The following is a 27,577-nucleotide window of genomic DNA, read 5'->3' on the forward strand; positions in this document are numbered from 1 at the left end:
AGGAGAGGCGTAGGTAGTGGGCTCTGTAACCCAGTCTTCCTCCCAACCCCTAAGGGTCTGGACCTTCTCCAGGCCCAGAACTCTCCCTCCCAACTGTGCCCAAGTACCATCTCTCCTTTCCCCAGATTTGGGGCTAGTCCTCCTTCAGTCCCTTGAGTCCTGGTTGATGAGTTCACAAGTGTTACCACAAGTGTTACCAGGAAGAGCTAAATTGGGGCTCCATGTTGGGTCTGTTTCTTTAACTTTAATCTTTGATTTTTGCTAACTTTTGTTATGATCATTCATGATGGCCTGCCTCAGGGAACACTGCCCCTCTGCCTGAATGTTAAAGTACAGTGCCTCTGTTCAGCTCACAGGCAGACAATCTGCCCTGCTCACTTGTGTGAATGGCTGATATTAACATATCCCCTCACCAGGCTGGTCTTTCCCGGAGATGTTTTGTAAGACTGATGGCCCTTTCACTTTACTCCCTCACAGCCTCTCCCTCTCTGATTCTATAAAACAAACTGGCATCCAGACCCTGATAAGATGGTTTTTGACAGACACTAGTCTGCCATCTTCTCAGTCTGCCGGTTTTCTGAATAAAGTCCTATTCCTTGCCTCAACACCTCCTCTCTGATTCATTGGCCTGTCATGTGACAAGCAGAGCGAGCTTGGACTCGGTAACACAAGCTGTTGCTAAAGAGCAGTTATGTGTCATGTTGGTGGAGGGGCAGTAATTAAAATACAATATTTTCATGGGTGAAAAGCCGCAGACTAAATCAGGAAGTGTACATGTGGGCTGGGCAGTTTTTCCTCTCCTGTATTTTTCCAGAAGTCACGTGATTTAAAATCTGTCCACCAGAAGGAGAGGCAAATCCGTGGGCCTGATGGGCAGGAAGAAGGGGACCAATCTACAAAGCAGCTTTGGGTTAGAGGACTGTGATGGTTAGGGGTTCCCAAGTGTCAGCCCAATGTGGCTGCAGGCAGGTTAGTTTTGCCTGCTAGCATTTTCAGTTTGAATTAGTTACCAACGTTCCACAAGAACAGATATCCCGAATTAATGCAGAATCTGAGATTTTAAATTTTATTTAATCTTAATTAATTTAAATAGCCACACATGGCTAGAGGATACTGAGTTGGACATGGAGGGTTAGTGGTAGATGCCAGAAAAGAAAAAATTCCAGGGTGAGATTGGTTGGCCTTACCCACAGCTGCCTGTGACAGATGCCCCTCCTCAACACACACACACACCCCGAGTCTGAGCCTTTTTGAGTGGGAGAAGCTCTTCCTGGATCTGCTCTCATCCAGCCTACTATTGAAGGGGTGGGGGGAGGCGAAATGCATCACCGTGATACACTGGGGAGGGTAACAGGTAGCATTTGGGGCACTTTAAAAAAATTAAAGAGGGACCACTGTCAAGAAGGCTGTTTTACTTTGCGTACCTTATTTTAATTTATTTAAATAACAATAGAAATTAAGCATGTACTAGGCACTCTAAATATATATATATTTTTTAATATTTTAATTTTAGTGGTCTATAGTTGACTTACAATGTTGTGTTAGTTTCAGGTGTACAGCAATGGGATTCAGTTATATATATTTCATTCTTCTTTAGATTCTTTTCTCACAGAATATTGAGTAGAGTTCCCTGTACTATACAGTGGGTCCTTATTCATTATCTATCCTATGTATGGCAGTGTGTGTATGCTCATCTAAGCTCCCGATTTAGCCCTCTCCCCACATTTCCCCTTTGTTACCCATAAGTTTGTTTTCAATATCTGTAAGTCTGTTTCTGTTTTGTAAATGAGTTCATTTGTATACATATTTTTTAAGAAAAGTAGATTCCACATATGAGTGATATCATATGATGTTTCTCTTTCTCTGTCTGACTTATTTCACTTAGTATGATATTCTCTAGGTCCATCCATGTTGCCGCAAATAGCATTATTTATTTTTTATGGCTGAGTAATATTCCACCATATATATGTACCACAACATTTATTCATTCCTCTGTTGATAGACATTTAGGTTGCTTCCATGTCTTGGCTATTGTAAATAGTGCCTCAATGAACATTGGTGTGCATATATCCTTTCAGATTATGATTTTCTCAGGATATATGCCTAGAGGGTGGGATTGTTGGATCATGTGGTAGTTGTATTTTAAGTTTTTTAAGGAACCCCCATACTGTTTTCCATAGTGGTTGTACCAATTTACATTCCCACCAACAGTGTAGGCAGGTTCCCTTTTCTTCACACCCTCTCCAGCATTTATTGTATGTAGACTTTTGATGACGGCCATTCTGAGAGGTGTGAGGTCATCCCTCATTGTGGTTTTGATTTGCATTTCTTTGATAATTAGTGATGTCCAGCATCTTTCCATGTGCTTTTTGGCCATCTGGATATCTTCTTTGAAGAAATGTCTATTTATCTTCTGCCCATTTTTTGATTGGGTTGTTTATTTTTTTTTTGACATAGAGCTGCATGAGCTCTTTGTATGTTTTAGAGATTAATCCCTTATTGGTTGCTTCCTTTGTAAATACTTTCTCCCATTCTGTGAGTCATCTTTTCATTTTATTGATGGTTTCCTTTGCTGTGCAGAAGCTTTTAAATTTGACTAGATCCCATTTGTTTAATTTTGGTTTTCTTTTCAGTATTCTAGGAGGTGGATCAAAAAAGATATTGCTGTGATTTATGTCAGAGAGTGTTTTGCCTATGTTTTCCACTAAGGGTTTTATCGTGGCTGGCCTTACCTTTAGGTCTTTGATCAATTTTGAGTCTATTTTTGTGTATGGTTGTCAGAGAATGTTCGAATGTCATTCTTTTACATGTAGCTGTCCAGTTTTCCCAGCAACGCCTATTGGAGAGTCTGTCTTTTCTCCATTTTGTAGTCTTGCTTCCCTTATCATAGATTAATTGATCATAGGTGCATGAGTTTATTTCTGGACTTTCTATCCTATTCCATTGATCTATATTTCTGTTTTTGTGCCACTACCATACTGTGTGGATTACTGTAGCTTTGTTGTATACTCTGAAGCCAGGGAGTCTGATTCCTCCAGCTCCATTTTTCTTTCTCAAGATTGCTTTGGCTATTTGGTTGTTTTTCCATATAAATTTTTTTTCTGTAGTTCTTTGAAAAATGCCACCAGTAATTTGATAGTGATTGCATTGACTCTGTAGATTGCCTTGAGTAGTATACACATTTTGAGAGAATTGATTCATCCAGTCCAAGAACATGGTATATCCTTTCATGTATTTGTGTCATTTCTGATTTCTTTCATCAGTGTCTTATAGTTTTCAGAGCAGAGCTCTTTTGTCTCCTTAGGTAGGTTTATTCCTAGGTATTTTATTCTTTTTGATGTGATGGTAAATGATTGTTTCCTTAATTTCTCTGTCTGATCTTTCATTGTTAGTGTCTAGAAATTCAAGAGATTTTGGGTATTAATTTTGTATCCTACAACTTTACTGAATTCATTGATGAGCTCTAGTATTTTTCCGCTAGCACATTTAGAATATCCCCCCCCACACACACACAGCAGGTAGGCTTGTGGGATCTCCCACAAGGGATCAAACCCATGCCCTTGGCTGTGAAACCACAGAGTCCTAAACAGGGGCCTGCTAGGGAAGTCCCAGAATATTTTCTATGTATAGTATCATGTCATGTGCAAACAGTGACAGTTTTCCTTCTTCAAATTTGGGTTCCTTTTGCTCTGAGTATTTTAAAATACATTCCCGAGGCATGCATCTGGGGATGGGCAGACCTACCATACAGGATCGGAGGAGTCAGAGGGAGATGGCTGGGGTGTGGGCATAGGGCCATCCAAGGTAGCCTTGGTGGACAGGGATTTCAGATGTGGCTCACCTGCCCCCTCCCCACCCCCCACCTGATGCGGTGGCAGTGGGAGTGGCAGTGCTGCAAGTGAGGAGCAGCCAAGTGCCCAGACACCAGCTACCCAAACCACAAACCACTAAACATTCAGTAACACAGGTGGAAGAGGGTGCCCTTGGGGGGGGGCTAGGGGATGGGGAGCTAGAGGCCAACCTGAGGGTTCAGAGAGCCCTGGGGAGAGAAGCCACACAGGGAGGGGGCTGGAGGGGGGAGGGTAGGCCTGGACCAGCCCCTGAAGCATCTGCTCCCTCCCTGCAGGCAACACCTACTTCTTCAAGGGCGCCCGCTACTGGCGCTTCCCCAAGGACAGTGTCAAAGCCAAGCAGGATTCCCTGCAACCCATGGGCCCTATGGTCCTGGACTAGCCCGCCCCCAGATTGGGCCCTTGGGCCCCCAGGTCTCCCAAAGCAACTCTTAAGCCCGGAGCTTGAGATTGTCAGTGTGAGGTCAATCAGGAGGCAGGGCAGCCTTCCTTGACCCCCCTGCTGCCTATTCTGCCCCTGCTGGTGGGGGTCTTCACCTCCTGCTGAGGGGGGACGTGCAGCTGCACCAAAGGGACCGGATCTTACACCACGCTCCCTTAGGGGGTTGTTGTTTTGGTAAGCTCTGTCCTGGGGGCAGAGCTCAGCTAGGATGCAGCTGGGCAGATGCAGGGTGGAGTTAAGCCCAGGATAGGCAGAAAGGGAAGTCACAAAGGGCTGGCCCCAGACTGAATGCCCCCTTTGTTTGGCCTCCTAGTCCTCTCCTTCCCTGCCCCCTTCCTGGGTGTGACCCCTCAGGACTCTCCATTTCCTGGAATACCCATTTTCCAGAATAGCCTTTCTCAGAGTTCAGCAGGCTGACTCCCTGCAGCCCTGGCCCCGCCTGGCAACAGCAGCTGTCCCAAGCTGTTTGGGTCTTTACAGGACAGGCTTGCCTGGGACGCTGAACCCCAGGACGGCTCTCCACCCACTGCTCTGACATTTCTCACCCTGTCCTGCTTCCATGAAGTCCCAGTCAAGGCACATTGGTGGAGACCCCAAACCCAGCCCTGAGACCACCCCTGAGAACCCATGTCCCTGGGTGACATCAGTGGTCAGATGGCTGATACTCCACAATCTGGCTTCCATGCACCTTCTTTCTGGTCACCACCCTGGTACCAGAAGTGCCCACATTCAATAGACACCCTCCTGTCCCTAAAACACCTCTCCCCCATCCACACCTGAGCCTCTGCTGCCTCCTCCAGAACTGCTTGGTTCCCATCAGCTCGATGCTGGTGGAAAGACTGTGGCCTGGTCCCCTCTCAGTCCAGGGTCACTGGCTCCTCAGCACAACTGGGTGATGGACGAGTAGGTGGAACCTGGGCCACATCATTGATGCCCCCACCCCCCCAAATTCAGGATCTAAATCAGTGCCTCTGCACCTATGCTTTTGGAATATTCCACAACAGAATGACTCAGGGAGGGAGGTCCTTGGTGTCCAGTGTTTGGGATCCATCACTTTCACTGCCATTTCCTGGGTTAAATCCCTGGTTGGGGAACTAAGATCCCTCAAGCCCTGTGACAGGCCAAAAGAAAAAGAAAAAAAAAAAAGAATGACCCAGGGAACTTAAAAATGCAGATTCCATGTCCTTACTTTGAATCCTCACTCTGGGGCTGGGGCCAGCAATCTGCATCTGAACAAGCTGGGGTAGTGGGTGGTGGTGGCCCTGATGGGCAATGGAGCTGGGCCAGCGCCTGCCATCTCTGTCTCTGTCTTGTGGCTTTTCTGTGTCTCTGCCATGTTCTCTCTCCCATGGGGCAACCTCTTCCCGTTGTCTACAGAGCCCAACTATGGCCTTGGTTGAGAGAGGTCCACCCCCCATGGGTGGAGTCACTCAGCAGCCACTTCTTAGGCTGACACCCAGCCTCAGTGGCCCCACAATGCTGCCCAGAGCTGAGGCCAGTGGGGATGTTGCCCACCTTGGTCAGGACCAGCAGACCAGTAGCAGGGTGACAGCCAGGTGACTTCAACCAGCCTGGGACCTGAGAATTCACAGCCACCAGAAAGCCATCTGGGTCTCTGTCAGGATCTTTGCAAAGTATGAGGAGGAGGAAACCTGTATTGGAAAAGCTTGTCAGCCCCACCAGGAGGACAATAAAAATGATGGGAGAGAAAGTCCTTTGTTTCTTCTCAGCACTGAGGGAGGTGGGGTGAAGTGTGGTGGCAGGAACTTGACAGACCCGAATCATTCTGATCTGCAGAAGAGGTTGGAATCCAGCATTGATGGGGGACAGGGTGGACGAGAATGAGTGGGAGGAGGACCCCAAAAGTTGGTTGAAGAGAGCCCAGAGGAGGGATGCCTCATGTGAAATTTGAGGCTGCTTTCACTGCTGCAATGAAAAGTTCTTCTCCAGCCTTCAAGACTTCATTAATTCTGATACATAAAAATGCTGCATGAAATTGAATTATTTAAAGAAAGGCACAGTCCCATAATAAAAATGTAAAACTTTTGTGTTTCTTAGGACACCACCAGAAAAGTGAAAAGAGAACTCACAGAATGGGACAAAAATGTTGCAAATGATATATGTGATAAGGGACCTGTCTCCAGAATATATAAGCCACCCTGACAACCTAATAATAAAGACAAATAGCCCGGTTTAATAATGGGCAAAAGATCAGTGTATACATTTCTCCAAGGAAGATATACAAATGGCCCATAAACACATGAAAAGATGCTCCACACCTTTAGTCATCAGGGAAATGCAAATAAAAATCAGAGAGAGATACCACTGCATACCCACTAGGATGCCTCGAATCAAAAAGACGTAACAGGGCCTCCTAGGTGGCTCAGTGGTTAAGAATTCGCCTGCCAATGCAGAGGTCGCGGGTTTGATCCCAGCTCCAGGAAGATCCCACACGCCACGGAGCAACTAAGCCCGTGTGCCAATACAAAAAGAAAGAGAAAAAAATTTAAAAAAAACAGGAACAGATAAATTAAAAAAAAAAAAAAAAAGACATAACAGTAAGTGTTGATGAGGTGGAGAAATTGGAACTTTCACACACTGCTGCTGACAATGTTCAATGGTTTTGTGACTTTGGAAAATAGTCTGGTGGTACCTTGACAAGTTAAAAACAGTTACTGTGTGACCCAGCCACTCCACTCCTAGGAGGAATTCAACAGAAAAAGCACGTCCACATAGAAACTTGTACATGAATGTTCCTAGCAGCATTATTCGTAATAGCTGGAAGGTGGGAACAACCCAAAGGTCCATCAGTGGATGAGTGGAGAAACAAAATGCGCTCCATCCATGCAGTTAAGCAGCCATGGAAAGGAATGAAGTCCTGGTACATGCTGCCGCATGGAGGAGTTGAAAACACTATCCTGAGTGAAAGAAACCAGACACAAATGGTCACATACTGTATGAGTCTGTTTATATGAAACATCACCAATAGGCAAATTTTTAGACACAGAAAGCAGATTCGTGGTTGCCTGGATGTGGGGACTGGGGATGATGACTTAGGAGAGCAGAATGGCTTTTTGAGGTGATGAAAATGCTCTGAAGTTGATTGTGGTGATGATGGGTGAATAGTCCTGTGCATTGAATTGGGCACTTCCCTGGATGAAGTGTATGGTATGTAAATTATATCTCACTAAAGCTCTAAAGGAAAAGTATCAGTCCACAATGAAACACAAAGTGCCTTCAGATGGTGGCCTTTATGAGACAGACATGGAGGGGCCAAGAGGCTCATCTCAGGGAGCCAGGTTTCCAGAGATGAAATCTGGAAATAGGACTTGCAGCTGAAGCAGGAGCAGCTCCCTTGTCTCCCTCCTGCCCTGGAATTCAAAGATGGTTCAGGGAAGCATCTGGATTTCCTGGGTGGGAAAGGGGTTTTCACACAATTGAATGGGCTCCTAAGGAGCCGGGGATGCCAGCTGGGGTCCAGTGAACCCAAGTGAGAGTTTCACCGAGGAGTGGGATTTGTAAGGGGCTCACATGAGTGGCCCCTAAGGAGTCCTGTTCCTCTTCCTGAATATTCGAGATTGAAGGGTGTTCCCCCAAATTCATATGGTGAAGGCCTAACCACTACTATCTCAAAATGTGACCTTCTCTGGAGATGGGTCCCCTTCTTTTTAAGGGATTGATTTAATTAACTTTATTTACTTTTTAAATTTTTGGCTGTGTTGGGTCTTCATTGCTGCATGTGGAATTTCTCTAGTTGTGGTGAGTGGGGGCTACTCTTCATTGCGGTGTGGGGCTTCTCATTGTGGTGGCTTCTCTTGTTTCGGAGCATGGGCTATAGGGTGCGAGCTTCAGTTTGTTGTGGCACACGGGCTTAGTTGCTCCAGAGCGTGTGGGATCTTCCCGGTCCAAGGCTCGAACCCGTGTCCCCTGCATTGGCAGGCGGATTCTTAACCACTGCGCCACCAGGGAAGTCCCAGGACATGGGTCTTTACAGAGGGAATCACATTAAAATGAGGCCCTTAGTGTGGACCCTAATCCAGTAGGACTGGTGACCTTATGAAATGGGGAAATAGGAGACAGATTCCTGTCTAGGGAGGACGCCGTGTAAACACGGAGATGGCCATCTACACGGCCAGGAGAGGGGCCGGGAGCACATCCTTCCCTCAGGGCTTTCAGAGGAACCAAGCCTGCTGACACCTTGGTTTCAACGTCTAGGCTCCACTGGGACAGGATAAATTTGTGGTGTTTATACACCGGTCTGGGGCACTTTGTATGGCAGCCCTGGGTCACTAATCCAGAGGGCAAGGCTGTGGCTGTGCTGGGCTGTGAGGGGCTGGGCAGCAGGGAGGCGGGCCAGGCAGTGAGGGACAAACCCTATGGGGCTGGCCAGGGCCAGGGAGAGCCCTGCCGTGCTGGCTGAGGATTGGGGGCCCCCAGAGGGCTCAGCAGAGCCTGCTCAGCGGGACCCAGATGGTCCGCAAGGCTTCCTTCAGCCTCACCTGAGGGCCTCATCCTGTGCCTCAGGAAACAGCCATGGCCTCCACCCCAGCAACAGGGGCCTACGGGGAACTCTGCAGAGGCCCTGCTCTGGGGGTCACCCCAGGGGTCTTGCAGGTCCTGTGACTTCCTCAGGGTGGGGAGGCTACAGAATCTTCACTTGATGTTGGGCTACCTGACTCTATTCAAGGGCCCTGGTCGCCATCCCCTGAATCTCAACCCACCACTGGGTGACGTCCTCCACCAGAGCTCCAGAAGATTCTGGAACCTGCTGTCCCAAGTGTGGATTTTCCCTCTGCCCCTCTCCTGTCTTGAGCTGATGGGTAGGGGGTGAGGCCCACGCTGGCCTCAGAGATTCCCATCCAGCTCAGGGTGGAGGGGCCACGGGCAGGGACCCTGAGTGTAAGGGACATGCCCTCCCCGGCCCAGGCCCCTCAGACCTCTGTCTCCATGTCTTTCCTTCCTCTGTCTCTTCCCCTATTTCTGTTTCTGTCACACAGACACACAGACACAGACACACAGACACACAGACACACACACACACACACACACACACACACAGAGCTGAGCCTGCATCCTGCCCCAGGCTGGCTCCACCCTCCCCTGCCCCTCCCTCCTCTGCTCATAAATCCCTGAATCTTGGGGGCAGCAGAAAGCTCAGTGGGGCTCTGGCTGGAGGATCTCAAGGTCACTGGCTTGGGGAAGCTGGGGCGGAGAGGAAGGGGGGGATCTGCAGCCAGAGGCTTTCCAGGGTGGTGGGCAAGGCTGCTTCTCTGAAACACTTTTTCTCACACTGTTCCTCCCACCAGGTGACAGCCGTGGAACCCTGAGCCACCATGTACTGCGCTAAGGTGAGTGAGGGGGAGTGATGTGGGGATGGTGGGCCCTGGAGTCTCATTCACCCCGTGTCCCCCTCTGACCAGCCCAGCCCCCATCCCTGCTGACTGGTCCACATGAACCTACCTCTGTCCCACCCTCCCTGGACCCTGGGGGGCGCCGATGGGGCAGCAGAAGGTCAAAGCACGTGAGACCTGTGTCCTCACCAGGGCCCAGTCTCACAGTGACCCTGGTTGGATGCTCTGCTGTCACCATCCTGAACTTCTGAATGACAGTGGACAAAAGGCTGCACAGGCCTTGCTTGCTGCTCTGGGCGCTTTCCTCTCTGCAGCAGGTCCTGGCTGTGGGGCCAGGACTCCTGTCTGGAAGGTCAATGACGGGGGCAGCTCCGTGTGGGGCCTGCACGAGCGTGTCTGTGGGTGCGGAGGCACCGAGGAGCTAAGGAACAAGGGTGTCCCTTTAGGAATGAGACGCGACATGCTCTTGGGGGAGCGGGAAATGGAGGGTCTGCAGTGTCAGAGGAGCAGCTCTCCCCAGACCCTCTCTACACCCTGGATCCCTGGGGCTAGAGGCCGGGCGGTGCTTTCCTGGAAACGTAAAACCTTCCTCTCGGGGGCCTGGATCAGCAGCTGCAGCTGCCCTGGCCTCGCTGTCTGTTCTTCCCCCTCCCCCCAGCATACCACGCCCCCACCTCGATTCTGGGTGACCAGAGACTCCAGGGCGCTCTGGGCCACATGGCACTGGGATCGGGGAGTGGTCATTGCAGGATGAGCCAGGGCTGTGTGGCCGGGCCCAGGGAGAGGGTGAGTTGGTCAGCAGACTGGTCCCACGGGCTCGCAAGGTGTTTCTTTGCCTTGTTGTGTGTGACACTGGGCTGACAGGATGGTGCCCCTGGTGTGTCAAAGTGTACAGACAGGCGCCCTGCACACACTGTGAGTGGCACTGATGGCCCAGGGGCCGCAAGGCAGCGTGGACAGCATCAGATTCGGACCATAACGTAGAGCCCCGTGAGGGGTCTGTGGGGCGCCTCCCAGCTCCGGGGTAGAACCAAGAGTCTGGAGGGGGTGGGCGTGGGGGTGGGGAGGATGGGGCTGGGGCCGGGGTCCTGGTCCTGCAGGGCCAGCGGTCAGGAAGAGCAGCTGGCTGCAGGGCCACTGTCTCTGTCACCGCCTCATACAGGGGAGGACAGTGCCAATTCCTCCCTGGTCAGCTCTCACCAGGACCTAGGCGAGCTAGGGATCTGGGAACCAGGTTGAGCAATGGTCTTACTTGGATAGTTGTATGTGTGCGTGTGTGCATGCATGTGTGTAAGATGTCTGGGTGGTTGGCAAGGTCACATAAGCCTGAGTGTTTCTGTTACCTCCACAGACAGACCCATGTTACATTATTGATCTGAGGGCCCAAATGGTAAGAGGCTCTTCGCTATATCTTTGGGGGGATGCGGGAGGCCTGTGTTCTGCTGGGTGAAGCTTAGAATGTTCTGGCTCTCTTTCTTGTCACAGTGGGAGTGTGATAAAATTTTTTGATAACCTCCAGAGTCAACCAGAAGGAGATGAAAAGGTGAGTCAGTGAGCCCCCATCCCCTGGCGCCCCCATAGTTTATGGGGCCGGGGCAGTTTCACGATGATGGTGATGATGAAGGTCACAGCTCAGCGCCCAGTCCTTACACTGGACACAATACACACCTGTGTGGCAGGTGAGTGCACAGATGCAAGATACGGAGGCCCAGGGATACTGAGGGAGGTGTCCGAGTCACAGGGCAATTGATGGCAGGGAGGGATGCCAGACACCTGGTCCCCAAGCCCCTGGATGCACCCAGTTATGGGGGTGAGGGGGCACAAATGAGAACAGCTTGGGGCTTGGGGTTGAGACTGAAAGTGAGAGAGGGTGGGGGGATTTTAAACTGAGTGATGTTTCCCCAACAGATGGGGTCAGTCCCAGTAGAGCTGGACTTGCCCCTTGCCCAAAGGGTCGTGCCCAGGGTTGGATCAGCCAGGTTACTGAGTCTGGGCTCCTGGCTCCCTTCGCACTCACCTGGACACACGGGAGGCCACCGTGGGGACCACAGAACACAGCGGGGTGGGGGTGCAGGTGTGCAGCCTCGGCACTTCCTCTCCTCAGGACCCGCTCAGTGAGTACCTGCTTGAAGCCGTGCATGCTGGTGTTCGCAGCAACATCCCAGTGAGTTTGAGCCACTGTCGCAGCCCCTTGCTCCCCTGCACCCTGCTGTCTCTTGTCCTTGGCACTGCCATGCGTGCACAGAGCTCCCCTGAGTGGGGGATGGAGGGATGGGCCCTGAGAGCTCAGGTGACGCAGCCTTGCTGGCACCGGCCTCCCCGCCCAGCACACAGTGGCCACAGCCCTGCCCTTAACTCCCTGCATGAGGAGCCCTGTGGGGCTGGTGCTGGGCTCAGAGCCCAGTCCGCCAACAGGCAGGTACAAGCAATCATGATGGTTTATGCCTTGAGGGGAACTGAGGGGCCAGGCCCAGTTCCTGGGGAAAAGTCTTTGTGTCTGTGGAGCTGTTGGCAAGAAGGCAGACAGTTTCCATTCACAGGTTTCTGTGTCCCAGAGCCTCAGGAAGGCTGGGAGTCCTCGGCCAGGGTCAGGATCTGGGGCTGCATCCCCCCAGGTGGGTCCCTGAACAGCCCCCATTCCTGCAGGTATCCACTTGCTTGTTTTGTGATATGCAGCAGGAATTGCATTGTAGAATCCAAAGACCCTCTGGCTCCTACTGTCCAGCAGTTCAGAAGCCAGAGAGCATTTGGGCCAGAGCACTCAAGCTGTCCTGAGAGCTTCTGCAGCGACTGCAGGAGACACGGAGGGACACGCTGGCCTGGGGGCAGCAGAAGGTGGCTCCCTGCCTGCAGGCCTAGTGTGGTGCAGTTGAGGCCGTCTGGGGAGTGTGGATCAGATTCTGCTCCTCTGTGGGGCAGCTCTTCAACTGCCTCATCCAGGTCCAGGGAGCCCCATGGGGTCCAGGAGGAGCTTGGCCTCATCTAGAAGCCCTCTGATTTTCCCCTTCTCAGTAAGAATATTCTGAAGTGACCTTTGCCCTCCTCTTCCCCCCACCCATCCTTGCAACCTCCCTCACCTCCTCCCCTTCAGGGAGGACACCATCTGCCCATCCAGCTCTCTGTGCCCAGATTTCTTTCTCCAGGTCTGACCTGCCTGTTGCTGTAGTGCCGACGTCCTAATTAAAGTTGATTCAACCAAATCGAGTGCCTGTGGGGATGGGAGGCCGGGGGGCTGGGTGGTTACAGGCACAGGTCGTGGGTCAGATGGACCCAAGTGGGGGTCCTGGTTCTGGGGGAAGAAGGACAAGCCACCTGGCTCTCTAATCTGTAACTGGGGACACTGGTCAAGGATTGACTCATGGGGAAGACTAGACCATCTCAGGACAGTGAATTGCTTATTATGGTGTCTGAGGCCTAGTAGGTGCTCAATAATTGCACACCTCTGGGGTGCAGGGAGCTCAGGGGAGGGGCTCTGACCCATCATTTCTTCTCTTGACCTCCCTCTTTGGGCCTTCACCACTTCAGCTGGGGCCTCCACAGCTCCTTGGTCTTTTTCCCAAGATCAGAGCCCCAGGACCCAGGGGAGGGGGAAAGGGAGGGCACGCCCAAACCTGGGTTAGGAGGTAAGGCAGAATAGGAGGGGTAGGAGTAGGCTCTCTGGGCCTGTGGCCTCCTCCCCTGGGCCTGGAAATGCAGAGGCTGTGGGATCAGGGAGCCAGGCCTGAGGGCCAGCCCTGTTCACCATCTCTGAGGCCAAATTCCCCTCCCCCCAAGCTCTCCTACCCCACCCCACCCAGCCCTGACTTCCTACCTCAGGCAGGGACTTGTTACTTCCAGCAGGTGCACACAGAGCAGCTTTGCCTTTGGGGATTCTCTGTAAGCCAGTCTTCCTCCCGACCCCTAAGGGGCTGGACCTTTCCCAGCCCCAGAGCTCTCCCTCCCAACTGTGCCCAGGAACTACCTCTACTTTACCCAGATTTGGAGCTGGTCCTCCTTCAGTCCCTTGAGCTTTGGTTGATGAGTTTGCTTCGTTTCCAGAAGCATTTGGTAAAGAGCAGTTGTGTGTGAGGTTGGTGGAGGGGCAGTAATTGAAATACAATATTTTTGTGGGTGAAAAGCCACTAAAGCAGGAAGCGTATGTGTGCTCTGGAGCTGGGGTGGGCTGTTTTTCTCTCCTGTATTTTTCCAGAAGTCACATGATTTCAAATCCGTCCACCAGAGGGAAAGGCAAACCAAGTGGGCCTGATGGGCAGCAAGAAGGGGGAGCAAATCTACAAAGCAGCTTTGGGTTAGAGGACTGTGATGGTTTGGGGTCCCCAAGTGTCAGCCCAACTTGGCTGCAGGCTGGTTAGTTTTGCCAATGTTCCATAAGTACAGGTTTCCTGTATTAATTCAGAATCTGAGATTTTAAGGTTTATTCAATTTTAATTAATTTAAACAGCCACATATGGCTGGAGAATACTGTATGGGACATGGTGAGTGGTAGACCCCAGAGGAGACAAATTTCCCAGGGTTAGATTGTTTGGCCTTACCTACAGCTGCCTGTGACAGATGCCACCCCCAACACACACACTCACACACACACACACACACACACACACACACACACACACACACACACACAGAGTCTGAGCCTTTTGGGGTGGGAGGAACTCTCCCTGGACCTGCTCCCATCCAGCCTGCTATTGAAGGGGTGGGGGAAGGAGAAATGCATCACTGTGATACTCTGGGGAGGGTACAAGGTGGCATTTGGGGGCACTTAAAAAAAATTAAAGAGGGACCACTATCAAGAAGTCTGTTTTCCTTCGGGTATATTAAAATACATTCCTGAGGCCTGGGATAGATGCCTCTGGGGACGGGAAGAACTACTGTACAGGGTCTACAGGGTCGGTGAAGCCAGAGGGAGGCGGCTGGGGTGTGGGGGCAGGGCCATCTACTGCAGCCCTGCAGGCCAGGCACAGCCGGGAGGTGCGTGCAGGCAGACCTGGCGGAACCAGGCAAGGCTAGTACAGGGTCTCCCGGGCGTGGGTTCTCAAGTGGCGCAACAGGTGGGAGTTGCGGCTGAAGCTGCGGCCACACTGTGCGCAGGAGTAGGGCCTGGCCCCCGTGTGCACCAGCATGTGTCGCAGCAGGTTGCAGCTTCGGCTGAAGATCTTGCCGCACTCCGGGCACTCCTGGGGGGGCTCCGCCTGCCCAGATGCGGCCTCGTCCCCCGCCCCGGCATGGGTGGCCAGGTGCCGCTGCAGGTGGGCGTTGCGCCGGAAGCTCCGGCCGCACTTCTGGCAGCCGTAGGGCCGCTCACCTGTGTGGCTGCGCCGATGGCGGGCCAGGTTGGAGCTGTTGCGGAAGCGGTGGCCGCACGTGTCACACACGTGGGGCTTCTCCCCGGTGTGGATGCGCTGGTGGCGCGCCAGGTGGGCGCTCTGGCTGAAGCCCTCGCCGCACTCGCTGCAGCGGCAGGGCTTCTCGCCCGTGTGGCTGCGCCGGTGGCGGGCGAGGTCCTGCGTCTGACTGAAGCTCTTGCCGCACTGAGCGCAGTGGTGGGGCCTCGGGCCACCGTGGGTCAGGAGGTGGCGGGCGAGCCCGGCCCGCCGCATGAAGCGCTTCCCGCAGTGCGGGCAGCTGTAGGGCTTCTCGCCCGTGTGCACCCGCTGGTGGCAGACCAGTTGGGAGCTCTGACTGAAGCTGCGGCCGCAGACCTGGCAGGAGAAGGGCCGCTCGCCCGTGTGCACGCGCCGGTGGGCCCCCAGGTGCTCACTGCGCCGGAAAGCCTTGCCGCAGTCGCCGCACACGTGCGGCCTGCGCTCGGGCGCGGGGCGCGGGCTGCTCGAGCACTCAGAGCACTGGTGGCTCTGGTCCTTGGCGTGGATCCGCAGGTGGCGCTTGAGGCTGGAGCGGCGCTGGAAGGTTTGGCCGCAGTGGGAGCACAGGACGACAGCCAGCTCGGGGGGCACCGGGGTCTTGGTCTCTGGGGCGCCTGCGGGCTTCTGGTCCTGGGCGTGCGCCAGCAGGTGCTGCATGAGGCGGGCCCGGCGCTGGAAGCCCTGGCCGCACTCGGCGCACAGGAAGGCAGGCTCGGAGGAATGCGTCTGCAGGTGTTTGCTCAGGTGCGAGCTCTGGCGGAAGCGATGGCCACAGAGGTGGCAGGTGTGCGGCCGCTCGTCCGTGTGCGTGCGCATGTGCAGCTTGAGGATGGAGCTGCGGCCGAAGCTCTTCCCGCAGCACAAGCACAGGAAGGACCGCGCGCCAGGGTGGGACCGCAGCTGGTGCGCCTCTAGGCGGGCCAGCTGTGGAAAGCTCACCCCGCACTCTGTGCAGATGAACTTTACCTCCGGCTCCGACTTCGGGGTGTCCCCCACCACTTTGACTTCAAGAACATCACTGCTGTCAGGAAGGGACATTTCTCCACTGGGGCCGCCCATCTCAGGGCCCGGCCCGAGCGACTGAGCGTGGGGCTCTCCCGCCACCCTGGGACTCTCTGTTGAGATGGCAGCGGGCCAGGACACCCCTTTAAGCTCTTCTTCTTTAAACGCCTCGTCTGGGGTTCTGCCTCCAAATCCTGGGAAAGAAGCAGAAAACAGAGCAGGTCAGGCCTTTTTGGAGGGGCTTCTGGGAATCACCAGAACCTCAGTGTCTGAAAGTGGAAAGAAACCCAGAATCCTACAAAGCTGGTAGGTGGGCAGAGGGTGGGGGTAAAAACCAAATAACATACAGTCTGCCAGTTTCAAGGTGTATGATTCAGGCCCACTCATAATTTTGTGCAACCGTCACCACTGTCTATGCCATTCTCCCAAATGGAGACCCATACCCATTAACAAGTCCTCCCATGACCACCTATTTTATTTTATTTTAGCTGTTGTAATTAATTTTAATGAAGTATAGTTAATTTACAATGTTCTGTTAATTTCTGCTGTGCAGCAAAGTGATTCATTATGTTTTATTACAGGATATTGGACATAGTTCCATGTGCCAAACAGTAGGACCTTGCTGTTTATCCATCCTATATATAGTAGTTTCCATCAGCTAATCCCAAACTCCCAATCTATCCCTCCCTACCCCTCCCTCTCCCTTGGCAACCACAAGTCTGTTCTCTATGTCTGTGAGTCTGTTTTGTAGATCAATTGATTTGTGTCATATTTTAGATTCCACATATAAGTGATCATATGGTATTTGCCATGACCACCTTTTTTTTTTTTTTTTTTTTTTTTTTGGCCATGCCGCACAGCGGGATCTTAGTTCCCTGACCAGGAATTGAACCTGGGCCCACACAGTGAAAGCCCAGAGTCCTAACTGCTGGATGGCCAGGGAATTCCCAATCACCTATTTTAAAACTCAAAGTTTTGGGGGTTGATGATGAGCCCCAATGAACCTTAAAATTATATCTATGTATCTATGAACCTTAAAGTTATATCTATATATCTGTATAGATACAGACATATCAACATATATCTATATAGATGTATATCAGTATATATTACCATCAAAATAGACCATTTTTAGCCAAAGAGGTCAAAAAGTCAGGTAGGGACCACCCCCGACAGGCAAAAAAAAAAAACCCTTCAGTGGTCATAAACCCAGGAAAAAGGCCTCTTACCCAGAGGATGCACAGCCCAAGCCTTCTTTGCTGGGACATCTTCAAAGGTCAGGGATTCCTGTGATCAAAGGAGGGGCAGAGATTGTCAGTGAGTGAGGAACGGGGGTGTGGGACCTGAGGTTGATGAAGAGCTTTCAAGGTTTTAATTAAGGAAGACACGGATTTGCTAAAACTGCAGAGGCAGAGAACGTTTCAGGGCGCGCGATCGACCTGGAGTGAGGGGACCAATGCGGCTCACCAGCACAGCTGCCAGCTCCTGATCTCCAGAGCTCTCCTCCGGCCACAGCTCAGGGCCCTGGGGGGCTGACAGCACTGGCAGAGAAAGAGCTGTTAGAAGCCAGTCCTACCCACCGTGTGGCTCCGAGGACATGCACCCATCACCAGGGCCCCATGACAGGCATCTTGGCTCTCCTGCATTCCTGTCGACTAGGGAGGCTGCTCCCTTCTCTCCCCAACCTCACCCACCTGGCCCCCCAGCTCCCACTGCACACCAGGCCTCCACCTTCCTTAGGCCCCAGGTCCTCACCGCTCTCTTGCAGTATTCTCTTGGGACCTGGGCTCAATGGCTGCTTTGAACTTGGGGTACGTCTCCAGGCCCCCATCTCAGCAGGTGTGGAGGGCCCTAGCTGGGACGGCAGGAGTTCTTGAGATGGCTCCAGGGCTGGAGGCCCTTCTGAGGGTGCTTCCTTCTTGGGGCTGTGGCTGGAGACTTGGGAAGAGCTCTCCTGTTCCTCCAAGGTGACGTCTGCACGGGGACAATTCTTGCCAGCATTAAAACTAAAATCCTATGCAGAACACATCTGTGTTAGGTGACGGACAAGATGGTAATCCATGTCCTACTAAGTCCCTGGGGCCATGAGACTGTGGAAAGGTAAGGGTCAGACAGGCAGGGAGTTAAGAGGTCAAGAAGGAACCAGCAGAGGAAGGCAAGTGGGGCTCAGTGATTTTTTTTTTTGGCCTTGCCACGCAGCATGTGGGGAACCTTAGTTCCCCAACCAGGGATCGAACTGGCACCCCTGCAGTGGAAGTGCAGAGTCTTAAACAGTGGACCACCAGGGAAGTCCCAGCTCAGTGATTTCGCTTTTCTTTTTTAATTGGAGTATAATTGATTTACAGTGTTGTGTTAGTCTCTGCCGCACAGTGAAGTGAATGAGCCATACGTGTACACACATCCCCTCCCTCTTGGACTTCCCTTCCCCCCAGTCCCACCCAACTAGGTCATCACAGAGCACCACCATCTCAGTGATTTCTTAACAGGACGATAAAGTCACTGCCTTTCTACCTGCTCTCCAGCCCACCTGGCCGCCCCCTCTTACCAGCGGCCCCACGTTGCTGGACTCCCTCTGGACACCTTCCAGCAGCAGCACCACCTCTTCGCCATCCCTGAGCTGCTGGCCCTGGAGCCGGGCCAGGAGGTGTGGGGGCAGCACGCTCAGGAACTGCTCCAGCACCAGCAGCTCCAGGATCTGCTTCTTGGTGTGCAGAGCTGGCCGCAGCCAGTGACTACAGAGCTCCCGGAGGCGGCTCAGGGACGCCCTTGGCCCCATGTCCTCCTGATACTGGAAGCACCTGAAAAGCTGGTGAGCCACCTCGGGCCGGGGCCTGGCCTCTGGCCGCCTGGGGTCCTCCTGGCCGGCAGCATCTTCCTCCTCCAGTTTGACTGCTCCGAGCTGCTCCGGCTCCCGCACAGCCAGGCCTGGTTCTGCAAGCATCCTTCACCTCAGGGACGCCTCACTGCGGTTGCTCCCACTCTCAGGTCTCTCTCCCTCTCGGCTCCCACACCCAGGGTGTTAAGGGATGCTGACAGATGAGGCCTCCAGAGGAACTGTTTCTCGAACTGGTCACAAGTAGTGGCTCAGCCTGACCAACACACCAAAAGGCAGAGAAAACAGATTGTCCAATATTCTCATTCCTTCCTACAGCATTTAGAACTTCACCTCACTTTACCCAAAGATCAAAGTTGGCATCCCCGAGAGAGGACAGTCTGGCTTTCCCTGCCTCTTGATATGGTGCCACAGGAAGTACCTGCCAGCACCAAAGATGGATCCTTGCCAAAAATGTTCCATCACCATCCAATCCAGCCTTTAGACCCGACTTCCAGGTTAAAGGGCATTGCAGGGAATAAAAAGGTGTTGGTGGAGAGGCTAAGAGTGATGATGTTTAAAGGTACAGACTTGTAACAGGTAGTAAATAAGCCATAGAGATCTAATGCACAATATAATAAATTCAGACAATAATAGTGTATTGATACTATACTTATGTAATACGATACATATCACTACATCACAACCATTTTGAAATATATAAATGCTGTATATCTTAAACTTGCTCAATGTTATATGTGAAATTTATAAAAACAAAAACAAACAACAACAACAAAAAAACCCCAGACAAACAAGTCAAATGTCCCTTGAGGAAATGACCAAACAAATCCCAAAGACAGGACATTATGGGAGACAACTTGGTCAGTTTCTTCTGAGTCTGTTATGAAAAATAAGTGCCTGTAGGGGGCGCATTGCTCTAGAAGAGACTAACATCTGATATAACCAAATGCATGAACCTTTATTGGATCCTGATTTTTTTAAAAAAGGGGATGGGGGGGCTCTAAAAGCTATTCTGGGGTCAGCTGGGGAAATCTGAATATGGGTGTGGCAGTGGATGATAATAGAAATGACTACCAGCTTCTGAGATGGGATTCCAGTGTTGTGGTATGTAGGAAATGTCTTTATTCTTAGAAAATGTTGAAGGGTTTGGAAGTGAAGGGGCATGAGGATTCAGCCCCATTTATGGATCGACAAGGCAAATGTGACAAAATTATAGCAATTGTTGAGTCTGGGAGATGGGTGAGTGGATGTTCAGTGCATTGCTCTATCAACTTCTCTGGAAGTTTGAGAATTTTAAAGATAAAAGGGTCGGGGCGGGGGATTAGTTCATGCATGTGATCACTCCTTGACCAGACAGTCCGACCCTCACTTTCTGGCTCTGGAGGTGGCTCTCAGCAGTCAAGGCCAAGGCCACCCAGCTGACCAGTGCAGGACCTGGTGTTCCAATCTCCTTCCCTCCTTGGGTTCCATCCCTAGAGACAGGCCAGGATGAGCCGGGGAGCTGGGATGGGTGGGTGGGTCTCCACATGAGATTGAAGCTTACTGTTTGCAGAGGTTTGTGACAGATGTGTCCCCAAGGCAGGCCAAAGCAGCCTCACTCACTTCAGAGGCCTCGAGTGGGTGCACCGTTGGGAGCTGGGTGATGGCAGGAGAGGCAGTCATTTTCCTCTCTTTCCTAATTTTTTTTTTTTTAAATTCTGGATTCTTCCTTGGTCTACCCCTCTGGGAGGTATCCACCCCAACCCTGTGGGTCTGCTTAGCATTAAAAAAAACAGTGTTTCTAACTGACCAACAAGGGGCACTGGTTCCATAGGACTAGTCTGTGGCCTTGGGGTAGCTGAGACCTCCCTAGGGGGAGCTGACCCAAGTTCAGCCCCAGCTACAGGGACTCATTTTAGTCCTTCAGCACAACCCAGAAGGCTTACTCTTCTGAGCAAGCCCACAGTTTTGTTCCAGAGCTTTGAGGCACTTTTATATTTTAATTCAGGCAGGAATTATTTTATGGCTATGGAAATTGAAGTTGCAACGTCTCTCCGCCCTCCCTGCTGTCCAGCCTCAGGGCTGCAAGTGAGCTTCTCCCAAACCTGTCCCCCCACCCCCTCCATGAACATCCCAGGCAGAGGGTTGGGAAGAAACCCTCCTGCATCACTTTCTACCACATAAAGGGAGTACAGTTTTGGTGCTCAACACCTGCTAGACAGTACACATTGGGCATACCTAAGTGCCAGCTATTGCTGTTCTCATTACTGAGTAAAAACACAAATGACCACGGCTAACAGCTGGTCCTATCACTGACCCATTTTACAGCCCAGGACACCCAGACTCAGAAGTACGACATTTCCCTGAGAAGGTAACCCAGCCTTGGCAATGGAGCCAGGGAGAAGTCAGCCTGGTCAAGAGCTTTGGATAGTTTAAGCCCCCTTCACTCGGGGCTGAGAGATCTCTGAACCTCCTTTTCAGGTGGGGTGAGTGGGGTATGATGTGGTAAAACAATAGAGGAAAACTGTGCGTTTTAACTCTGGGGCTAGCAATTCCCAGCTCAGGGGAGAGGGTTGTGATGCTAAAACACAGACTCAGGCCTAGGTCCTGGCTACCTGACCAACCTCCCACCCCCAGCCTCCGCCCAGCTTTCCTCCCTCTCCCCTACGTACCCACTCCTTCCTGCCTCTCTCCAGTCTCCCCTACCACCCTCGAATCTCCCCAGATTCCCCCCACCTCCATCCCCTCCCCCACAGTCTTGTCCAACCTCTGTTCCTTCCTGCACTTTGGCACATGGGGCTCCTTCCACCCACTGGCGCCTCTCTTCTGGAACTCCACACACACCACCCATGTGGCTGCCTTGCAGTTGTAATTATTGAGGAATGCATGCAAAAATGTCTGGTGCAGAAAAGGTCTTTACTAAATATTCGAGAAAATGGGTTTTTGTTGTCTTGTGTTTTGGTAGCATGAGCAAAATAATTAGAGAACCAGTCACCCAGTCACGTGTGATCAGGAACCCTGTATTAATAGCTGGCAGGTACTGAGTGCTTATCTGTATGGGCTCTGCTTAGGGTCGCTTCATCCCACTCCAGCCCACATGGTAAGTTATAATTTTTCCATTTGGCAGGTGTAAAGACAAGCTCTGAGAGGCTGTGTTGACTTGCTCAAGGTCACACCAAGGGGAGCCAAGATTTGCTTCAGGTGGGGAAAACACTGATTTTATGGTGCAAAAGCTCAGAAACAGAAAAGGACCCAGTTCCCCTCCCGCCCTGTGCAATTTGCCTAGTCTTAATCAGAATATTACAGCATGAATCAGAAAAAACAAGGGGATTCCAATTTCCAGCCCTCAGGCCTAGATGCACGGGGCGCCGGAACCTCCAGGGGAGGTCTCTCCAAAAGGTTTGAAAGAGGTGGCATTCAAGGGACGTTGGCCCTGGAGAGCCTCTCCCTCCCCCACGTCTCCAGGACAAAAGCTCTGTTAATATGCGCATCTGCTGGGGGTGGGCTGGGTTGCAGGGGGAGCTCTTCAGCCATCCTCTGATATTTGACCAGCTTAATTTGGAACCTTGGTAGGCAAAGAGGCTTAGGCTAGACCAGCCCGGGGTGGAGGTGCTGCCGCAAGTCCCACCCAGACAATGGGAGCGCCCAGAGCCGGGGTCCTCAGCCAGGAGCACCCCCTTTCTCCCTGGATTGCGCATCTTTGTTGGCCGCGCTCCCCTCCAGTGCTGGGCTGAGTTGTTGGGTCCAGTCAGTCCACCTGGCAGACCGTGGAGCCTGCCTTCCGCTCCCCAGTGGGTACAGCAAGCCCATGTCACAGGAAGTTCAGCAACCCTCCCAAAAGTCCCCATTGCCACAGGTCCACCGGTGCTCCCTGGCCCTGGGCTCCCCGGCAAGGACCAACCACATCCGCCCAAAGTTTCTTCCAGCACCCTAACCCCCATCCCACCACAGAGGCCTGGAGCCCCCCCTTCTCTCTCCAAGCTACAACGAACCCTTTAAGTCTGTCCTGGCAGCCTGCACCCCAGGCCTCCCTGCAACTCACCACTCGGGGTCCCCACTACAGATGTGGAGGTGCTGGGGGGTTCTCTGAGGGCCCCCAGGGCCAGAATCAGCCTCAGCCAACCTGGGGAAGGACTCCGGGAAAATGGAACAGGAAGTTCCCTGCCCCAATCCCATCCAGGTGGTGAGGGGGGCTTCCTAGAGTTAACCCTTAACCTCCCAGTTTCGGGGTGGGGAGAGGGCGGGGCCAGAGAAATAAAGACAAAGCCGAGGATCCAGATTCCAACCCAGGCCTGCATTTGAGTCTCACTACCCCTCCAAGTAAGAGCTGCCCCCTCCTAATCAGGACTGGCCCTGTGCTCCTTGGGGGTCTGTCAGCCTGTACTTTTTTGGGGGGCAAGAGCTGCCGTTTACAAATCCTTGCTGGGACTTCCCTGCCGGTCAGTGGTTAAGACACTGTGCTTCCACTGCAGGGGACGCAGGTTCATCCCTTGTCGGGAAAGTTCTGCAATCCGCGAGGTGTGGCCAAAAAAAAAAAAAAAAAAAAAAAGCCTGCTGTGTGCTGGGCACCAAGGATACTGAAGTAAAAGTGAGGCACAGTCCCTGACCTCAGAGGGCTTGCACTCCAGGGTACAGGAGCAAACCACAGATGCTAAGAAGAAAATGCAACAAGACCATGTGATGGGGAAGAGAAGGCGCTGGTCAACTTAAAATCCTCCCAAGAATCCTTAGAGGTGGCTTTTGTCTAAGCTTTACCAATGACCAAGCAGGGGCTCCCAGGAGGGGAAGTGACCTCACCACCAGACTTGAGTCCAACTTTAACTCCAAAGTCAAGCCTTTCCCTTTGCTCTAAAGGGCCTCTTTGGGTCATGCCCTTGTCCCTAGCCGGATGGGCGCTTCTTTCTGGGTAATTCACAGTGCTGTGCTGAGAGTTCAGGGCACCTCCTGTTTTGAGGACGCAGGGCCACCTGCTCAGCGACTGCCCCAATGGGCGGCCAGACCCTGCACTTGCTCTGGCTCCTCGGGCGGGTCTTGTCTCCTGCACTTAACGGTTCCTGGGCTTCTCCTATTCCTTTATTTTAATTGTCTAGCGTGGATCTCACTGGACCAAAGCTCTCTGCGGTCAGTGGTCCGTTTCCCGTGTCTGCTCTGCATCCTCCGCGCCTAGCCTAGCACCTGGCACACGTGAGGATGGACGAAATGGCTGAGTCCACCGCTCTCCGAGGTTTGCCGGCACGCGCACCTGGCGCTCCATCGCGGGGACTCTCCATCTCGCAGGCAGTCGGGGGCTGCTGCGTTCCCCCTTCCTGGGGCGGGCCCAGGAAACCAACCCAGGGCGGGACTATAAAGCTCCATCCCAGACGTGGAAAGGAACCCCCGCCCCTGGGCGTGGCCGGGAGGCGGGGCGGAGGCGTCTCCTGTACGCCTGTCCGTAGGCAGAACCACCACGCCCCCTTCCCGGCACCGCCGCCCCTGCCCCGCCTGCAGGACTGACCTGCGCACCTATGGCTCGGGCCTTCGAGGACGAGGGCTTGTCTGAGCCCTGGGAATGGAAGCAACTCGCCCGGGAGCAGCGGGCCCTGTCTGGACATAATGGGGAAGAAATGCAGGAAGGAACATGGCTTCCTCGGGTAAGGATCCGACGTGGTGGTCTCTGTGCCTCGGACCTGAAGCGTCCAGGTGAGAGCCTTGGGGGAGCTGGCAGGGAGAGGGAGCGCAGTGGTCGCTGTCGACGCTGACTTCCAGCCCTCCGACTCAGGTGCACACCTTTCTTGGAAATCTGTCAGAAAAGCAGAGACCAAGTTACCCCCCACCCACACCCCCCAGAAATAGCATCCAGGCAGAAAGGCAAGTGCCTGGGGTGAGACAAGATCAACGGTAGCTTTTGGCCTCCTTCATTCCTAACTCTCGGCCCAGGTATGGGCTTTGGCTAACATCCGTGCTCCTGGCCCACCACGCGCGCGCACCATTCATTTGGGAAATATTTGCTTCCCCGAGTGTGTCCGGGCATTGACTCCGTTCCCGGGTACCCAGTGCTGAATAGAAGGGTAAGTGCTGCCCCCTTGAGGCTTGCAGCCCGGGCAGGACCAGATCACTGAGGCAAGGATTCCTTTTGACTTTTATTAACTCAAACTACTTTGCAGGGAAAAAGGGCTTAGAGGAATTCCCTGGCGCTCCAGTGGTTAGGACTTGGTGCTTTCACTGCCGAGCCGGGTTCAATCCCTGCCCTGGGAACTAAGATGCCGCAAGCTGCGTGGCGAGGCCAGGCGAGGCGGGGCGGGGCGGGGCGGGGCGGGGCGGGGGGGAGGGGCTTAATGAACATTTAAGTCCTTTCAAATTCGTCCTCATCTTTGAAGATATCAGTACACTCCCTTCTCCCAGAACGTTATCCACTAAGAGACGAAAATTCTTTTGAAGTTGCAGGATTGTTGCTTTACTCCATTTAGTAAATGGTAAACATTTTCAAAGGACTTTTAATATAAATCTACCTCATTAGGGTAAATATCAATACCTTCTAAAATTATCTTGAAAATGCACACAAATTATTCTAGTTGTTACCTTAGATTTTGGGGGAAAGTAACTGGTGTCTAAACGATGAACAAAAACAAACCCCAACTTACCATTTATTAAATATGAAAAAAAAGTTAAATCTAGTATTATCCAGGTCAGCAAGAGCACCTGAAAATAGTGACTGATGGGGTCTTCTTCTTTCCTCTTATCTCTTCAGATATTGCAAAAGAAAAACAAATTTTCAGTTTCCAGGGCATTCATTCCTCCATTTAGAATAATTCAGGACAAAGGGAGAAATCCTTCTCCAGCTCTGGGAACAATTACTATTAAAAACAGTGTGACCCCTTGATTAGCCTTTGGTCTATCCAGTGGCTTAAGTGCCTGTCTCTGAACAGCATTAGTAACGTCTTTTCCTGCAGCTGTAACCCCAGCATTTTCCTCTGGGCGGCTGCATCTTGATGGAGTAACGGTGGAGTGTTTATGGCACAGGCAGACCCCCCACTAAGGTCCAGCCCTGGTACAGAAGCACTGGGGATTTCCATGCGAACAGGAGTGAGCATTGGGCCTGTCCCGGTCTTCCTTCAGTGTCTGTAAACTAGCTGTCCCCGCACTTTTCATCTTATCTCTTCAGCAGGAGCAAGCCATTGGCTGTGCAAGCCAGAGCAGCAGTCTCAGCTTTGCCGTTTGCGGCTGTGCAACTTGGGCAGATCATTGAATTGCATCCCTTCACTCTGCTGCTCAGAGCTCTTCTGTGGCTTACTATGGCACTTAGAACCAAATCCAGACAGCTCAGCCTGGGGTTCATCCCACAGCCCCTTCCTCCCATGGATCTCACCTTCTGTCCTGTTTTCCTTTACTTTTCAATTCCTGAACATGCCAGTCTAATCCCACCTCACTGCCCTGGCCTGGAAAGGATGCTTTCACTCACACCCCCACTTTGCCAGTTCCTCTTCTTCTTCTTCGTCTCCGTCTCCGACTCCATCTCCTCCTCCTTCTCCTTCTCCTCCTCCGCCTCCTCCTTCTCCTTCTTCCTCTTCCTCTTCTCCTCCTCCTCTCCTCCTCCTCCTCCCCCTCCCCCCTCCCCCTCCTTGAATTGGTTTAATTCCAGGTGGTACAGAATTCAGGTCAGAACAAAGACTTAAGAACACACTTTGGCAGGATTCTGGGCTGGGTTTACTCTAATTTTACAGCTAAGGTAGAAATGACTGAGAAGAACTAAAGAGAAGGTGAACCACTGTATGATTTTTTTTTAACTCTTATTTATTTATTTTTAAAAATGCATTAGTTTTACTTATATCTTTATACTTTTTTAAAATTTATTTATTGGCTATGTTGGGTCTTCGTTGCTGCATGTGGGCTTTCTCTCGATGCAGCGATCCGGGGTTACTCTTCGTTGTGGTGCGCAGGCTCCTCATTGCCGTGGCTTCTCTTGTTGCGCAGCACGGGCTCTAGGCGTGTGGGCTTCAGTAGTTGCGGCACATTGGCTCAATAGTTGTGGCTCACGGGCTCTAAAGCACAGGCTTAATAGTTGTGGCACACGGGTTTAGTTGCTCCACAGCATGTAGGATCTTTCCAGAGCAGGGATCGAACCCCTGTCCCCTGCATTGGCAGGCGGATTCTTAACCACTGTACCACCTAGGAAGCCCATGATTTTCTTAAAAAATATTTAATTATTTATATATTTATTTGCCTGTGCCGGGTCTTAGTTGTGGCACGCAGAACATTTGCTGCCGCACACAGGATCTTTTTCTTAGCTGCCACATGCAGGCTCTTAGTTGCCATGCGAGATCTATTTCCCTGACCAGGGAACTAGCCCATGCCCCCCTGCATTGGGAGCAAGAAGTCTTAACCACTGGACCACCAGGGAAGTCCCTGACTTATTTTTTTATATCCAAATGTTTAAGCACACATGGAATTAAGGATCATCCTTGCCTCAGGCACTACTTTTTGTCAGATTTTTTTTTTTTGCCACGCTGTGTGGCATGTGGGATCTTAGTTCCCTGACCAGGGATGGAACCTGAGCCCCCTGCAGTGGAAGCATGGAGTCTTTTTTTGTGTATGTGTGATTTTATTTGTTTATTTATTTATTTATGGCTGCATCAGGTCTTAGTTGCAAAACGTGGAGTGTTAACCACTGCACCGCCTGGGAATTTCCTTTGGCAGATTTCTTTCTTTTTTTTTTTTAATTGACAAAAGATTTATCCAGACTATATAAAGAATTACAAATTAGTACAGAAAAGACAACT

General features: G+C 52.0%; 2 protein-coding genes across 3 annotated transcripts in view; one reads left to right on the forward strand and one right to left on the reverse strand.

Moving 5' to 3' along the window:
- Positions 1-11,291: 11,291 nt before the first annotated feature.
- ZNF205 (zinc finger protein 205) overlaps positions 11,292-27,577 on the forward strand; it is a 34,846-nt gene continuing 18,560 nt past the window's right edge. Inside the window, exons 1-2 of one of the 2 annotated variants that reach the window (XM_057748993.1) lie at positions 11,292-11,323; positions 11,749-11,808. The gene's annotated coding sequence lies outside the window, so the exon portion shown is untranslated. Of the gene's footprint in view, positions 11,324-11,748; positions 11,809-23,918; positions 24,046-24,308; positions 24,452-27,577 lie in introns of those variants that run through there. The other variant, XM_057748995.1, reaches the window with a different exon arrangement.
- Positions 14,648-18,785, reverse strand: ZSCAN10 (zinc finger and SCAN domain containing 10). The gene is made up of 5 exons (XM_057748989.1): positions 18,555-18,785; positions 17,765-18,023; positions 17,477-17,541; positions 17,239-17,296; positions 14,648-16,203 (listed from the first exon to the last, which is right to left on the reverse strand). The coding sequence occupies exons 1-5, from the start codon at positions 18,783-18,785 to the stop codon at positions 14,648-14,650; spliced, it is 2,169 nt and encodes a 722-aa protein (XP_057604972.1).

This window comes from Hippopotamus amphibius, chromosome 9, assembly GCF_030028045.1.
Source record: "Hippopotamus amphibius kiboko isolate mHipAmp2 chromosome 9, mHipAmp2.hap2, whole genome shotgun sequence".
NCBI classification, from domain to species: domain Eukaryota; kingdom Metazoa; phylum Chordata; class Mammalia; order Artiodactyla; family Hippopotamidae; genus Hippopotamus; species Hippopotamus amphibius.

Excerpts from the sequence above, each read along its gene's own strand:
- ZSCAN10 (XM_057748989.1), bottom strand. The coding sequence starts at position 18,785 with ATGGGGCCAAGGGCGTCCCTGAGCCGCCTCCGGGAGCTCTGTAGTCAC. Across the intron at positions 17,297-17,476 it reads AGGAGCTGGCAGCTGTGCTG|GAATCCCTGACCTTTGAAGA; the intron begins GTGAGCCGCATT and ends CTTTGATCACAG. Across the intron at positions 16,204-17,238 it reads TTGGGCTGTGCATCCTCTGG|GATTTGGAGGCAGAACCCCA; the intron begins GTAAGAGGCCTT and ends CTTCTTTCCCAG.